This window comes from Electrona antarctica (assembly GCF_951216825.1).
Source record: "Electrona antarctica genome assembly, chromosome: 22".
In the NCBI taxonomy this organism is placed as follows: domain Eukaryota; kingdom Metazoa; phylum Chordata; class Actinopteri; order Myctophiformes; family Myctophidae; genus Electrona; species Electrona antarctica.
Genome location: NC_136805.1, coordinates 38,002,765 through 38,018,695, shown reverse-complemented (window position 1 = coordinate 38,018,695; position 15,931 = coordinate 38,002,765). Strand labels below are relative to the sequence as shown.

The 15,931-nt window shown below is 45.8% G+C and overlaps 1 protein-coding gene across 1 annotated transcript in view; it reads right to left on the bottom strand.

The window, feature by feature from the left end:
- LOC306915131 (proteasome activator complex subunit 4B-like) overlaps positions 1 to 15,931 on the bottom strand; it is a gene marked incomplete at its 5' end in the record, with an annotated part of 107,673 nt that overhangs the window by 21,542 nt on the left and 70,200 nt on the right. The window contains 10 exons of the mRNA XM_079492380.1: positions 593 to 697; positions 1,613 to 1,765; positions 3,107 to 3,232; positions 3,390 to 3,456; positions 8,481 to 8,634; positions 9,429 to 9,510; positions 10,534 to 10,663; positions 10,870 to 10,923; positions 13,387 to 13,523; positions 15,101 to 15,310. Coding sequence (XP_079348506.1) covers positions 593 to 697; positions 1,613 to 1,765; positions 3,107 to 3,232; positions 3,390 to 3,456; positions 8,481 to 8,634; positions 9,429 to 9,510; positions 10,534 to 10,663; positions 10,870 to 10,923; positions 13,387 to 13,523; positions 15,101 to 15,310 — 1,218 coding nt within the window. The remainder of the gene's footprint in view (positions 1 to 592; positions 698 to 1,612; positions 1,766 to 3,106; positions 3,233 to 3,389; positions 3,457 to 8,480; positions 8,635 to 9,428; positions 9,511 to 10,533; positions 10,664 to 10,869; positions 10,924 to 13,386; positions 13,524 to 15,100; positions 15,311 to 15,931) is intronic.

Here is a 15,931-nt window from a genome sequence, read left to right as displayed (position 1 = left end):
CATTTTTCAAGACTCATTTGTGGACAAAGAACATTGAAGACCAAATAGTCCCCGATTATTTTTAGTTTTTTTAGGATATTTCCATTGAAAAAAAAAACAGTCTTATATTCAGCACAATAGGGTACAAGCTATTTTGTACAACAGAGTTGTGCGTGAAGTACAAAATAATGCTTAAAGGGGCATTCCACTCATTTTCAACATTTTATGTCACCATGTTAAAATCATTAACATGGTGAATCACATCTTGATGACATCATCAAGATGTGATTCACCATGTTAATGATTTTTTTTCAGACCTCCAGTTTTAGGGGGGGACTTTTTTATTATTTCCACATCCAACAGCTCTAAGGTATATTAATGGCATAGTAAAATGTTGAAAATGGGTGGTATTCCCCTTTAACTGCTTAATCGATTATTCCATCAATTCTATTAAATTGTGTAGATCTGCTATTTGTTGGCTCATGCCGTTCACAATATCACGGTCTTAAAACATGGCGATGTCCTCACAAGTATATATAGTCAGTAACACTGTGGTCTTAAAACATGGCGATGTCCTCACAAGTATATATAGTCAGTAACACTGTGGTCTTACGCAGGCAGTAGCGATGCAGGTGCCCCAGTCTGTGTAGGTGTCCACAGTGATGTTGGCTAACGCCGTCCTGATCAGTGGACACAACAGCTGCCACAGCTTCTCCACCTGCACGCACACATGCACGCACACACACACACACACACGCACGCACGCACGCACGCACGCACGCACGCACGCACGCACGCACGCGCAAGCACACACACACACACACACACACACACACACACACACACACACACACACACACACACACACACACACACAGACACAGACACACAAACACACAGCGACCATGTAGATTTTGTTCTCATGTTTTTAATTGGAAACTAAATGAAAACTAAGCTATAATGACTAAAACCTAGACTAAATATATTGACAATTTCGTCAACAAATAAAAACTAGACAAAAATGTTAGGAAGGGACTAGTGGACAAGAGATCCAGTATAGAGGGTATGCGTGTGACATCATCATCAAACCAGGAAGTTATGCAGGAACGCCTACTGAGTGGCAAAAAACTACTTTCTGGCCTTGACAGCCCATACATCCACACAGAAAAGTCTTATCTGATTGCATTAAACAACATTAAACAATGTTAAACTCACTTTCCCTGTTGCTTTGCCACTTGATTTGCCACTCGATGTGCCATTCACTTTAAGCATGTGCATACTCTCTATTTCAGACATTCTATTTAAGACATTTTACACTTGTGGTTGCATGCTGAAAATAGCCGAATAGTAGATCGGCTATTTTCAGCAAGTGTAAAATCAGTCATTACGACGGCATCAAGGCCCGACAAAAAAACTAAACATTTTAGTCGACTAAATCAACTGTAGATTTAGTCGACTAAAATCTTGTGATATTTAGTCGACTAAAACTAGACGAACACTAAAACATTCCGGGTGACTAAAATGTGACTAAAACTAAACGTAAAGTTTCCAATTCCAAAGACTATGACTAAAACTAAAATAGAAATGTGCTGCCAAAAACAAACAACACTGGGTTGGGTGGTGGTATATGAACCTGAGTGAAGCTCCAGTGTTTGCTCCCTCTGATGAGGCCTGCAGTGATCTCACACACGCATCGCTGGGAGCTCTCGTGGGAGTCGCCCGCCAGCTGCTCCAGGCGTGGCCAGAGTAACGGCAGGAAGGTGTCGCCATAGTTACGGAACAGGCCCTGTCGATCAGAAGATTAATAAATACAAAATAACACGCGTGTGTGTGTGTGAAGTGAGGGGGCGCTCTTATATCATACATCGTCGTGCATCACTGTGTGGTACACACACAGGACACACAAAGCTGGGCATAGGAGGGGCTATAGCGCCGCTCAAAAACATGGAGATGGAGGTTATATGAAATACTACTCAAACTAGAGCTGGTTGTCTAGGTCAGTGGTTCCCACAGTGGGGTCCGGGGACCCCCCTCGGGGTCCTTGAGGGAGTTCCAGGGGGTCCCCACAGCTAAATGATAGTTTGGAACCAAATGGACCCTTATGGGTCTGTAACTCTGAGACCCCCTTTCCACCGGTTGGTTCCCAATCTGAACCGGTTCAGTTCTTTTTGGTTCTTAGTCCATGAGCCAGAGCTCCAAAATTGGTGGGAAAAACTAGACCTATATTAAATTGTTTATAGGATCAATACAAGTAAATTAATACATGATAACCCTTCCACAGTAGTAGCTTTTTCATATTTTCGATTATTTTGCATATTTTCCTACATAATGCCTCATTTGCATATTTAAAAATGTAAAATTTGTTCGTGTAAGTACTCAATTGGGGAAGTTTCATGGTGATAACAATCTAATATAGGTATGGTTTTGCCCACTCAATTCATAATTAACGTTCCAATTTTGGAGCTCTGGCTCATGGACTAAAAACCAAAAAGAACTGAACCGGTTCCCATTGGGAACCAACCGGTGGTAAAGGGGCATGAGAGTGTACAAATGGAACCAAATGGACCCGTTAGGGTTTATTTTGAAAAGACACGCACACAAAAGGTTCTTCGGTTAAAGTGTCTTGCAGACTGTAGTTTGTGTGAATTAACCCTATATACTTAGTCAAATGGACATGAGTTGCCTCTGTACATGGTGTGCTCATTTTTCCCTCTACACAAAATCTACTTAGGTTTACCAAAACAATTGCAGATCTACGTCTCTATTAGATCTGCTATTTTTTGGCGAATCAACCCCCGGAATAGGAAGGCCAGGTTACAAGTGGTTAAGGCAGTATTGTATGTGGAAAAAGAGGCTGGAAAAATAAATGTAAAAGCCTAATAGGCTGGGTATACTGGACAGTTCAAGAATAAGAGAAGTCCGCACACCATTTTCTGCTGCCAGAAATATCTTTACTTCATCCATATTGATGAATTGATGAAGTGAGAGATATTTCCGGGAGCAGAAAATGGCATGTGGACTTTTTCTTATTATTGAACTGAAAAGGCAGTATTGTATTCACACAGTCTGTGATGCTGACCTTTCTCCCTCCCTCCCTCCCTCCCTCCCCGCCGAGCGAGTCTCTTACCTTGAAGAGACAGAAGCGTCTGGGGCTGAAGCTGTCTTTGCCCTTGCGCTCTTCCAGTGACAGATACTCCACCAGCTGGCCCACGAACTCAGCATCGGTGAAATATTCAAAGATGATCTTCTCACCCTGCACGCACGCATGCACGCACGCACGCAGACAGACACAAACCCATAAGCGCAGCTACACATAATTTTGATAATGAAAACAAAGCACTGAGGTGAGTGTGTTTTTCTTTGTGTGCGTGCATGCATGTGTGTGCGTGTGTGTGCGTGCGTGCGTGCACCTCATTCATCTCCTCATTGGGCCAGCTCTCCGTGGGCTCCTCTGAAGTTGCATAGATCATCAGTTCTCTGTGCGAGAGGAGGAGGAGGAGGAGGAGGAGGAGGAGGATAGGGAGACAATGGCAGGAGATCTGCTGTGATGGCTTGCTATGATTTATAGATATCAACACAAAGCAATGTGGATGGATGGATACTGTCTCCCGCACAAGCACCCAAGAATAAATGAATGATTAAAAAGTCAGTTAGTCAGCAGCAGGGCCGCCCCGCGCGGCGGCGGCGGCGCGACAGGCAGTCAGTCAGTCAGCCCAACCATCCGTACAGCAAATCTTTTACTTAGGGCCGAGCCTGTTAAGTCAGCCGCTCTCTCTGCCTTAAACCATTTAGACCGGAGAACCATTCTACAAAATGTCTTCTGAATCCTGACAGTTTTCTGAAATACCTATGTTTCTTTATTAGTGGTGCTCAATATTTCATGTCAAGGAGCCCCAAAAATATATGTAATTGGCCGCCGACCCCGATCTGAAAATATGTCGTTCCAGGGACCCCCCCCCAGAAGCAAAGATTTGAGTTTAAAACATTCGCTCTGAAAGAATATATATTCAAATATTTGCGCCACATTTTCACGATTTTTCTAAAATAGCAGAGCTTGTAGATCTGCTATTTTTCAATTGCTAAAAGTATAACATAATGCTTAAAACACCAAAAAAGGGGTTCCCGCCCAGAATGGGTTAATGTCTGGGCCGGTCAGCGGCTGTCAGTCACTCACACGGCGCGCCTCTGCCAAGCGAGTTAACTCGGGAGCCACTGAGACGTATCTGGTCAGTCAGTCAGTCGGTCAGTCAGTCGATGATGCTAACTAGGCAGTAAGTCACTGCGTCGCCCCCCCCTGCAGAGATCTGGATACATCCTGTCAGCCAATGGACCGAGTCAACCGCAAACCGGCCAAGATTCATCTGAGCTGTCACTCAGTCAGTCAGTCCCGTCTGTCAGCTAGTCAAACCCACCCACCCTCCAAATGCGCACGCACGCACGCACGCACGCACGCGCGCGCACACACACAAAACAACAGAGCCTTGAGTGAGCCTTCATATAGATAGAGTCTTCATGGAGTGTGAATTGCTTGTGTGAATTACACACCCCACGAAGCCTTGAATTAATGGAGATTTATTTAGCTTTTGTTGCATTCCTGTGCTAATAATTTGATGACCGGGTCATCGGTCAGTTCAGAGTCTCACAGTCGGAGATTCTTTGAATCTCCTATTGGAGACTCCGCCGGTCATGAAATAATTGGCTCATAAAGCGAAATTAAAAAAAATCCCCATGAATTCGAGGCTTCATGGGGTGTGTAATTGATTGAAAAGAAGTCATTTAAGGTCCTTAACACATCTGGGGCATTTAGTTCGTTTAAGTTAAAAATGAATACTCATAAAATATTCAGAGGTGATGAGGAGCGCCGTGAATAAAGACTTCAACCCGTGTGAATGAGGCAATGAACTATATCAATGTTTGATGGCAATATTCGCCGCATCAAACGTCTCTGGTACAGAAAAACAAAGTGATTGTGCCTGCGTCATTTTGGGATGAGTGTCGGGGGGGGTGTCAGACACTCATGAGTCACGACGAGAAGAAGTTATCAAAAAACACATTTACAGTTGGGTGCCACCGATATTGTCCCTTATCATTTGACCCATTTAGGCCTGACCTCAAATTTTAAAAAAATCCTTCTAAATCCTCCAATTTTCTGAAATAAATATTTTCACGATTTTTCAAAAATAGCAGACCTACAAGCTCGTAGCGCGCCACTCGGTGGCGCGCTACGAGCTTGTAGATCTGCTATTTTTCAATAGCTAAATTATAACATGATGTTTAAAACACCAAAAGGGGTTCCCGCCCAAAATGGGTTAACTGTCCTTTTGCGCAGATCACGCAAAACTCAGCAAAAAGAAAGGGACAATATCGATGGCCTCCAACTGTATGTGGAACGGTTATGGTGAGAAATATACCAACGATGGAAGAAGTACCGTTCCAAAACGGTTAGTCCCAATACTTGATTCTGATTGGCTGGTTACCGTCACGTGACCATTGTACATTTCACCAATAACCCACACCTTCAATCCCTTTATATCATTCCCAGCTGATTCCGCATCTCTGTAGCTGTACTGGGGAAGGGGAGCGCTTGATTGCCTTACAAACCCATGCCGTACGGGCGTCTAAGCACCGCCCGGCTCATATGACTGTGAATGTGTGGCTCCAGGCAGCCCCGTAAAGACATCAAGCGCTATTTTCCCGTCACATAGCCTACTTGCCGAGCAAAACCAAGGACAGTCTAAGAAGGATGAGACGCGAAGACCGTACGGGCGACGCCATGTTGCTTATGGTGCTCCATGGAAGGAAAGAAACATGCGCAGTTGAGACAAAGGAAGCTGAACACGGAAGTGTTGGCTGCATATAGCCCATTGCGCATGTTTCTTTCCTTCCAAAGCAACATGGCGTCGCCCGTACGGTCTTCGCGTCTCGTCCTTCTTAGACTGTCCTTGAGCAAAACAAGGAAGTGATGTGGCTCGCTCTGGTGGCGCAAAGCGTAGCTACTTTTGTGAATGTAATAGTTTTATTAGGTTAATATTGCTATATGTTTGTAACCGTTTTAGAAAAGCAATAAGCCACTCGAGGCCCCAGCTTACCGGGTATTTTACAATGGCTGGGAGGGTAGAAGACCCTCCGCTGCGCGTCGGGTCTGCCTACGCCCCCAGCCATTGTAAAATACCCGGTAACCTGAGACCTCTTGTGGCTTATTGCTTAATACTAAAATGTTTGACTTTAAGTAAAAGTAGCATGAATACAGCAATGTAGAAATACTCAAGCATAATTATGTACTGTAAGTAGTATTCAAAATGTACATCACTTGAGTAAATGACTTTGCACCACTGGAAATATGCCAGTAGAAAGATTATAACAACAACAAAAAATACCTTTTGTTTCATTGAAAAAGGTGAGTCAGTGAGACTTTAGTATAAGCCTTACCTGGACCATGTGTAATAGCCCCAGAATCAAGTGTTACCTGGGCCATGTGTAATAGCCCCAGACAGTGTAAAAGGGATTGTGACATTAAAAAAACGTTTTTGTAATTTTTCATTTCTTTTAGGTTTTCTGAGCTCAATTGCACCCAAAAAAACCTGAACTTTTAACATTCAGTAGATTTTCTGTGGTCTGGGGTTTTCTGGCTCTGATTTTCCTGTGGAGTGTGAGGTAAGACTCCACAAATCCCATATATGACAATGGGATTTGCCAGCAGATGTCACTGTTTTCACTTGTTTTTCCTGTTTTCATTGCAGCTCAAAAGGCTTCACAGACACAGAGAAAATCCCAGACCACAGACAGTTGTTTGGGTTTAATTTAGGTCATAAAACCTAAAAGAAAAACCTAAAAATAAAAATGAATGAAAAGTAATGTCATGAAACCTTTAAGCCTTATACCTGGGCCATGTGTAATAGCCCCAGACCGTGTTAAGTCTTACCTGGGCCATGTGTAATAGCCCCAGACAGTGTTAAGTCTTACCTGGGCCATGTGTAATAGCCCCAGACAGTGTTAAGCCTTACCTGGGCCATGTGTAATAGCCCCAGACCGTGTTAAGTCTTACCTGGGCCATGTGTAATAGCCCCAGACAGTGTTAAGCCTTACCTGGGCCATGTGTAATAGCCCCAGACAGTGTTAAGCCTTACCTGGGCCATGTGTAATAGCCCCAGACAGTGTTAAGCCTTACCTGGGCCATGTGTAATAGCCCCAGACCGTGTTAAGTCTTACCTGGGCCATGTGTAATAGCCCCAGACAGTGTTAAGCCTTACCTGGGCCATGTGTAATAGCCCCAGACAGTGTTAAGCCTTACCTGGGCCATGTGTAATAGCCCCAGACAGTGTTAAGCCTTACCTGGGCCATGTGTAATAGCCCCAGACAGTGTTAAGCCTTACCTGGGCCATGTGTAATAGCCCCAGACAGTGTTAACACTCCGAACGCCCAGGACGAAGTTCTTTGTCTTTTCTATTAGTAACGCCCGTCGCCCAGGACGAAGTATTGTCCAAAAGACGAAGTTTATTGATACGAGAACAGATCGCATGGCTGTATAGCCCAGGCGTGCCTCCTGGGCTTTCCTCGGTGACGCGCAAGAGTGAGGCGTCATCGAAAAACTCCCTCCCCTGTTTAGCTGATGAAAACGAAAATCTTAAAACGTTCATAAATCGCGATCTAAATCATCCTGTCTTTTTCTGAAAAAAGATCCTGTGTTAGACGGCGCTCCGCGGTCCAGTCGCTAGTCTCGATAGATTTATTCTTGTCTCCCGTTGTTGTCGATCGACTCTAGAATGCTGTGGCTATTGTTAGCTGCTACACAACATCATGAACTTCCGGCCGGTCCGTCCGGAAAAGGCGTCCGTGTTTATAAATCGACTGGGCGCATGAATGTAATGGATTAAATAGTTCCGGGCAATTAAAGTGTTAATTAAGTCTTACCTGGGTCATGTGTAATAACCCCAGCCAGTGTTAACCCTTACCTGGGCCATGTGTAATAGCCCCAGACAGTGTTAAGCCTTACCTGGGTCATGTGTAATAGCCCCAGACAGTGTTAATTAACCCTTACCTGGGCCATGTGTAATAGCCCCAGACAGTGTTAATTAACCCTTACCTGGGTCATGTGTAATAGCCCCAGACAGTGTTAAGCCTTACCTGGGCCATGTGTAATAGCCCCAGACAGTGTTAAGCCTTACCTGGGCCATGTGTAATAGCCCCAGACAGTGTTAATTAACCCTTACCTGGGTCATGTGTAATAGCCCCAGACAGTGTTAATTAACCCTTACCTGGGTCATGTGTAATAGCCCCAGACAGTGTTAAGCCTTACATGGGCCATGTGTAATAGCCCCAGACAGTGTTAACCCTTACCTGGGCCATGTGTAATAGCCCCAGACAGTGTTAAGTCTTACCTGGCCCAGGTGTAATAGCCCCAGACAGTGTTAAGTCTTACCTGGGCCATGTGTAATAGCCCCAGACAGTGTTAAGTCTTACCTGGGCCATGTGTAATAGCCCCAGACAGTGTTAAGCCTTACCTGGGCCATGTGTAATAGCCCCAGTGTGTCTTCTCTATGAAGCGCTGGGACTCCCACTGCTCCTGGGTCAGAGGCAGCTTACTGCTGTCATACTGCAGCCAGCGATTAGCTGCACGGTCCCCCACACACACGCCCTCTGGGTCCTCCATACCACCTACACACACGCACGCACGCACGCACACACAGGTTTTTATTACAGGTTTGCACACTTGGACATCAACCTAAAACCGAACAATAGCAGATCTTTCGGGTACGACTCCAACACGCAACAAAGTAGTGCAAATAAAGCATAACTCTAATTTCCAATCACTAAACCAAACATCCCAATAAGCCAAACCCCTGGCTTATTGTAATTGTAAACCTATCTCTAAAACAAAATAAATCAAGTATAATAATTGTTATTGTGAGGACCAGGAAAATGGTCCCTCACGTCAACCGCTCAAATACAAGCACACGCGCACACACACACACGTGCGCGCGGATGCAGTCACATAGACTAATTACGGTAGTTTCTCATCTCTGTGTAGTGTGCATGTGCATTTGCATGTGCGTGCGTCGTTCGTTCATTAATGACGGTCTCCCACTGGTGGGAGATTGCCCCCAATGCCATGCAATTCTTTTTCCTAAACGGAAAGACAACTTTAATTTTAGGCAATATTCATTTTAATGGAAAGACAATGAAAATGTATTATCGGGGCCTCTTATTGCTCCTCCAAAAGGGAAATTACAATACAATTAGTTCATATATCATGATATAAGCACCCAAACAGGAGCTCCATTCGCCTCGAGAATGATAACCGGTAATTGGGAGTAGTAGGAGGCGAGAGTGGGACCGCGTTGGCCTACAGCGATAACAAACAGTACAGGAAACAAGCTAAATTTGTGTGGCGCGAGCAGCATAAAGTGCACCGTTTATCGAGTGGTGTTTCTTTTGTAAAAAAAACCTACTGATGTCCGAAGGCTTCAGGCACACTTTCTTCCTGGGTCTCTTCAGCTGCTTCAAGACGCCGGCCACCGCGGAGATCGCCACCTATACACAGGACAGGACAGGGATGGACGTCAGCGCGGCACGATGTAGAAGATAGAGGTTGTTACTTGCGCAAGCAGAGCGCGCAAGTACTGTAATTGGCTGCGTATGTCGGTCATATGTCGGTGGTGTCCGTCGGCCAATCAGGGATTTGTTGATGACGTAACTAAGGTACGTTTGGTGATTGTACCCTGGGCCCGCTCTTTGAGACGCCCTGGAACCCCATCAGAAACCCATGGGGGTCTGGGCCGTGGCTCAATGGTCCAGGCACCTTGGCTGGTAATCCAGTCTGGCAGTGTGCCGCGGGTTCAACTCCCGATCCCGACGGCCTTTACTGCATGTCTTCCCCCCCATCTCTCTCCCCATTTCCTGTCAGCCTACTGTCCGTCCCTCCATACAAAATATAAATTAAAGGCGAAAGCCACAAAAAAAAAACATTAAAAAAAAGAAACCCCTGGGCCCGCACTTTGGAACCACTGCTGTACTGTAGGTCAAAGTACAAAGATCAAAGCACTGTAGGTACAGCAGTGGGGCGGCAGTGGCCCAGGGGTAGAGTGGCCGGTAGGACAGCCGGATGGGAACCGCAAGGTTCCCAGTTCGATCCCGGGCTCCCCCAGACTCAGTGTCGAAGTGTCCTTGAGCAAGACGCTGAACCCCCAATTGCTCCTGATGCGCAAGTTGGTGCCTTGCATGGGCTATATAAATGCACCATTTACAGAACAGTAAATGATGGCTTTGCTAGCATCAATTGTCATCATGTCACCACAAAAGGACATAAAAAAAACCCAATTTGGCTTTGAATGGTAAATCTCTCCCTTGGGGCCTCGGGAAAAACAAGGTTAAGAAGTAGCCACAGGCTTTGCGTATGCTGACGGAGTCGTGTATGAGGCTCTGAGTGAAGTAGAGACAGACAGACAGACAGACAGACAGACAGACAGACAGACAGACCTTGCGTATGCTGATGGAGTCGTGTATGAGGCTCTGAGTGAAGTAGAGACAGACAGACAGACAGACAGACAGACAGACCTTGCGTATGCTGATGGAGTCGTGTATGAGGCTCTGAGTGAAGTAGAGGACGGCGTCCGGAGGCAGCGGGTGGTCGTCTCTCAGCTGGAGGGACAGCAGGTCTGCAGCCATGTGCTCAAACTTCCACGGCCTGCGGCACAAACAGAGTACACGCACACGCACAGGCACGCACGCACGCACGCACACACGCACGCACGCACACACACACACACACCCCCACACCATTTAACTTTGGGAGTGTACAGGAACCAAATGGATCCGTAAGGGTCTCCGAGTTACATACAAAAGAACACTGAGGGTTTTTTACTGTGTTCCGACAGCACTTTGAGAACTTACAGATCGCTGTCTTCAAGGCAATCCAAAAGGTCATTGACCAGCTTCTCGTATTTCCTAAAATAAGAGAGAGAGAGAGAGAGAGAGAGAGAATAAAAAAAAAGAACATTACAGTTTTAGATTTGCAGAGGTGATGGAGGAAGCCACTTTGAGTTATATGAGTTGTTAACCGTTTTACTAGAGCCCTGCATTGCATTGGGTGGAAATGCTGTGGGCGGAAAAAAACGAAACCTGCAAGCACCTTCCAAACCGTACGGTAACGTGGATGTTGTGTGTGTGCACCAGAAGCGTGCCACAGCGAGTGTGGGTGGAGAGCGCACATTGCAGCAGCATGTAGCCCAGCGTGGAGTCAACACGACCGGTAGAAAACAAGAAAAGATCAAAGCCGGGAGATTACAATATACCAAAAACAACGCGAGGAGGAGGCAGGTCTGACATTTAGGATTGTTTCTCCAATTCTCTGACTGGCAAAAACTGGAAAAGGGAACTGGAGGAAGAGATGTTTTACAGACATGTATATACAGTATGCAGCTATTTATTAAGAGGCTACTGTGGTGGGAGTAGAGTCAGACGGCACTTACACTTTGCTATAAGTGGGCAGGCGTAGGCGGTCAAAGTTAAACTTATACATCAAGTCTTATTAGTATCTTCATAATGTCATATTCTCTATTGAGAGGATGAATACGCACATCGACAGGTGGGTGCTGGGCAGCGGTGGCCGAACGGATTGCGGAGCGGTCTTGATACCGGAAGGTTGCCAGTTCGAATCAGCGGTCCGACACGTTAAAATTACCACCGCTGAAGTGCCCTTGAACAAGGCATTGAACCACTACGATGAAATGTTCTATGAGCAGGGCCTGGCTGGAAACAAGTTCTTGAGCTTAGCCCAGATACCCTGGGTAAATATAGTAATCATTTCATTTGGGCTAAAAAGAGACTTCAGTTTCCAGATGGATGGACACCATATTAGGTACAAAAAAATACTTTTTTCCGTCGTTTCCTGACCTGATGAAGATCTTCCACGTGATCCAAACGTTGTCAGACGATTCAAATAAAGAAGTCTATTTTGTACCTAATATGGTCCATCCATCTGTAAATATTCTCTACTATTACTATTAACACTAATAGTAATTCTCAAGGATGTACCGATTCTGGCCGATATCAATATACGATATAATTCATTGCTGTTATAACCGATATAACCGATCTCGATATGATCTCATTCTGTATTAAAATATTCTAACCAGTAAGACGCCTAATGGGCGAGAAGCGACCTCGCCTTAAAGGGCGCGCACGCATCCATCTCGTTAACGGCAGACTGGTGGCCGAGCGTTGGTGCTTTGGCATGGGGGGGTCAGATCAACATGGAAATGAATTCTGTACTGGCCATATAAGGAGCATGTCTTGAGTGTACAGGGTTTGATGAGTTCAGATCAACATATGGAATGTCACCACAGGTCAGCTCCATATATGGAGATCTAAGAGTGGTAGCAGGTACATTCCCTTGAGTGTACAGGGTTTGATTTTCGGGCCTGTTGAGATCTCTAGTTTTCGCCGGCTGCCGGGCACGGCTGCACTAATAACTTTGAGGCGGGCCCGTCTAGAGTTTAAATGGACAGGTATCAGTATCAAAAGAGAGACATCGAAGAGGAAGGATGGATGGGGAATGATCAACATAATACGGAATGTCAGAACCTGTTCCTGACATTCCATATGGGCTTCCATATGGGCTTAATTAATTGTGACAGCAGATCGCATTTACTATGACATCAGATGTCAATGTCAATGTAGTGATGTCACGAGACCTGGGCACCATGTATGGAGGCTTTCCCATGATCTATGGGGATTTTGAGTGATACACTTACTCACTGACGGGAATTGCACGTTTTCATAGTAAATGCGACCTTTGGTCGCAATAATTTTGTCCATTCTAAAAAATATATAATTATAAACACTGAATTTGAAAAAAGCAATGCCTCTTTATTCAAAAACTAGTTATTGACATTTTGGACCATATCCCAACATAAACAGCTTGAATGTAGTATTTTTATTTTTTTTATGTTTTTTTTATTTTTTAAAGCTTCCCCAGATAACACTGATAGCACAGAAAGAGTGAATTGCCCATCCCTAGTGAATCTACCACTACTACTACTAACTAATCATAATTATTATAAAACCTAAAGCACCTGGCAGCAACGAGGTTCCTTATTCGCTAACACCTAAAGTACCTGGCAGCATAGGTTCCTTATTCGCTAACACCTAAAGTACCTGGCAGCAACGAGGTTCCTTATTCGCTAACACCTAAAGTACCTGGCAGCAACGTGGTTCCTTATTCGCTAACACCTAAAGTACCTGGCAGCAACGAGGTTCCTTATTCGCTAACACCTAAAGTACCTGGCAGCAACGAGGTTCCTTATTCGATAACACATAAAGTACCTGGCAGCAACGAGGTTCCTTATTCGATAACACCTAAAGTACCTGGCAGCAACGAGGTTCCTTATTCGATAACACCTAAAGTACCTGGCAGCAACGAGGTTCCTTATTCGCTGACGCTGAATGCTCTCTTTCACCTCCTCCACGGTGGGCGGCTCCAGGCAGGGGGCGGGGTTTAGAGACGCTGCCATCTCGTTGGCTGTCTGGGCGCAGCTCTCGGACACCTGCGAGTGAGAGGCGTACTTCAAACACAACAGAGCTGAACGAACAGCGGCCGCTCTGAACACATTTGAGACGGCATGTACTGTGTGTGTATTTCACCCCTTTTGGTGTTAGCATTATGTTATGCTTTAGCTATTGAAAAATAGCAGATCTACAAGCTCATAGCGCGCCACTCGGTGGCCACTCGGGAGCTTGTAGGTCTGCTATTTTTGAAAAATCGAAGAACCACTGACATAGAAACATAGCTTTTTCAGAAAACTGTCAGGATGTAGAAGACAGTTTTAGAATCTGATATCTGAGAGATAATCTGAGAGAGAGAGAGAGAGAGAGAGCCTCTGCAGCCGAGGGTGAAAGGGCTAGAGAGCAACAGGGGAGACTCGTCTCTTCTCGTCTCCTCAGTGTGAGTGCATTTCAAATTAACCAAACCGGATCATTTCTGTTTTACACAATCGGAGTTTGAGCAGATGCGATGTCAATTTAATTTTAACAAGGCTCCGCACTCAATGCACTTTAACAGCTCCTACTTTGCTCTCTTCTTTATCCACGGTTTGCACGAAGTGGGGGTGCACGCTAACCTGACTCCGCCAGATGGGGCAGCAGAGAGTACACTGGGTTCCCCCCTCCTGCTCCCATCTGGGAACTCTCAGGCAGACTTGATGCCCGGCCACAAAACGGCCTGGCCAATCAGCGGCAGCTAGAGGCGGGATCAAGGCAGCACCTTGTATGCCTTGATCCCGCCTCTAGCTGCCGCTGATTGGCCAGGCCGTTTTGTGGCTGGGTGGGATGAGATGGGAGCAGGAGGGGGGAACCCAGTGTACTCTCTGCTGCCCCATCTGGCGGAGTCAGGTTAGGTGCACGCAGGAGAGTTGCCAATTGCCATGGTCGCTTTAACCTTCTTATATTAATTTGCTTTGAGCTTCTCTTTCACCTCGTTGAGGTCAACACTGTTGACAGGATCAATGATATAATAATGTAGAATTGCACGCCAGTGTTTTCAAATCAGCCAGAGCTGGCTTGCCTTAACCCATTTTGACCTGAGATCAGATTCTAAAAATGTCTTCTACATCCTGACAGTTTTCTTAAAAAGCTATGTTTCTATGTCAGTCGTTCTTCGATTTTTCAAAAATAGCAGACCTACAAGCTCGTAGCGCGCCGCTCGTAGCGCGCCACTCGGTGGCGCGCTATGAGCTTGTAGATCTGCTATTTTTCAATAGCTAAAGCATAACATAATGCTGACACCAAAAGGGGTTCCCGCTCAGAATAGGTTAATAATAATAATAATAATGAATCGCATTTTTATAGCGCTTTACCATGTGCTCAAAGCGCTTTACAATGGTTCATTCATTCATACATTTCGGGGGTGAAGCGGCGAAAAGTCGACGCCAGCGTCCTCCCTTCCCACATTCACACACCTAATGGTGGCAAGCTCACACCGACCGACTCATTGGAGGCAATGTAAGGTTCAGTATCTCGCCCAAGGACACTTCGACATGTGGACAGGAGGAGCCACCATGGCGATGACCCCTAGTGTATTTGCGTGTGTGTGTGTGTTGTGTGTGTGCACGTGCGTGGCGCTCACAGTCAGGTAGATGCCGATGGTGTCGTGCTGGCGGTGGATCCTGTCCGTGATCTCGTCGAGCAGCCGACCGATGGAGGGCTTCTCCAGGGTCATGGAGGGCGACAGGCCGCAGCGCACCAGGGCGGGCCACACCTCGCCCACACAGTCCCAGTCCCTCGTGCTGGCCAGACACACCCCACTGTACCCGCCCAGCAGGGTGTACAGAGCACCCTGAGACAGACATACAGACAGACAGACAGACAGACAGACAGACAGACAGACAGACAGACAGACAGACAGACAGACAGACAGACAGACAGACAGACAGACAGACAGACAGGGGTCGCATGCAGCACAGAATTATCAGTCTGTCAATCCTTTAAGTTAAAGACACCTGAATATTTAAGACCTGAACATAAAGAACTAGAAAAAGTGCCCCTCGGGGCACAGGTCTCCACCAGGACAGGTCAGGTTGTGACCTCCTGGTGGCGCTATAATAGACCAATGGGAAAAGGGTGCCATTTCTTCATACGCCTTTGATGGCAATTGGATGATTTGAGGCATTTTGTTCCAAAAATGTGTTTTGCAAAAATCAACCTGTTGGTGGCGCTATAACAGGCCAATGTGAAAAGGGTGGGATATATTCCTCAGCCTAGTAAGAAAATGTGTGAAAGATTTCACGTAAATTGCATGCTGCGTTCATGATTTGAGGCTTTTGTTCAAAACGGGGCAATCTTGCAAACTGTGAAAGCCAATTATAGCCAATTAGGATGGAATATGAAATATCGGACAGATCCGACTTGAGCACATGACCATAGAGATAGTGTGTAACGATTTGTGAGATTTTTGGAC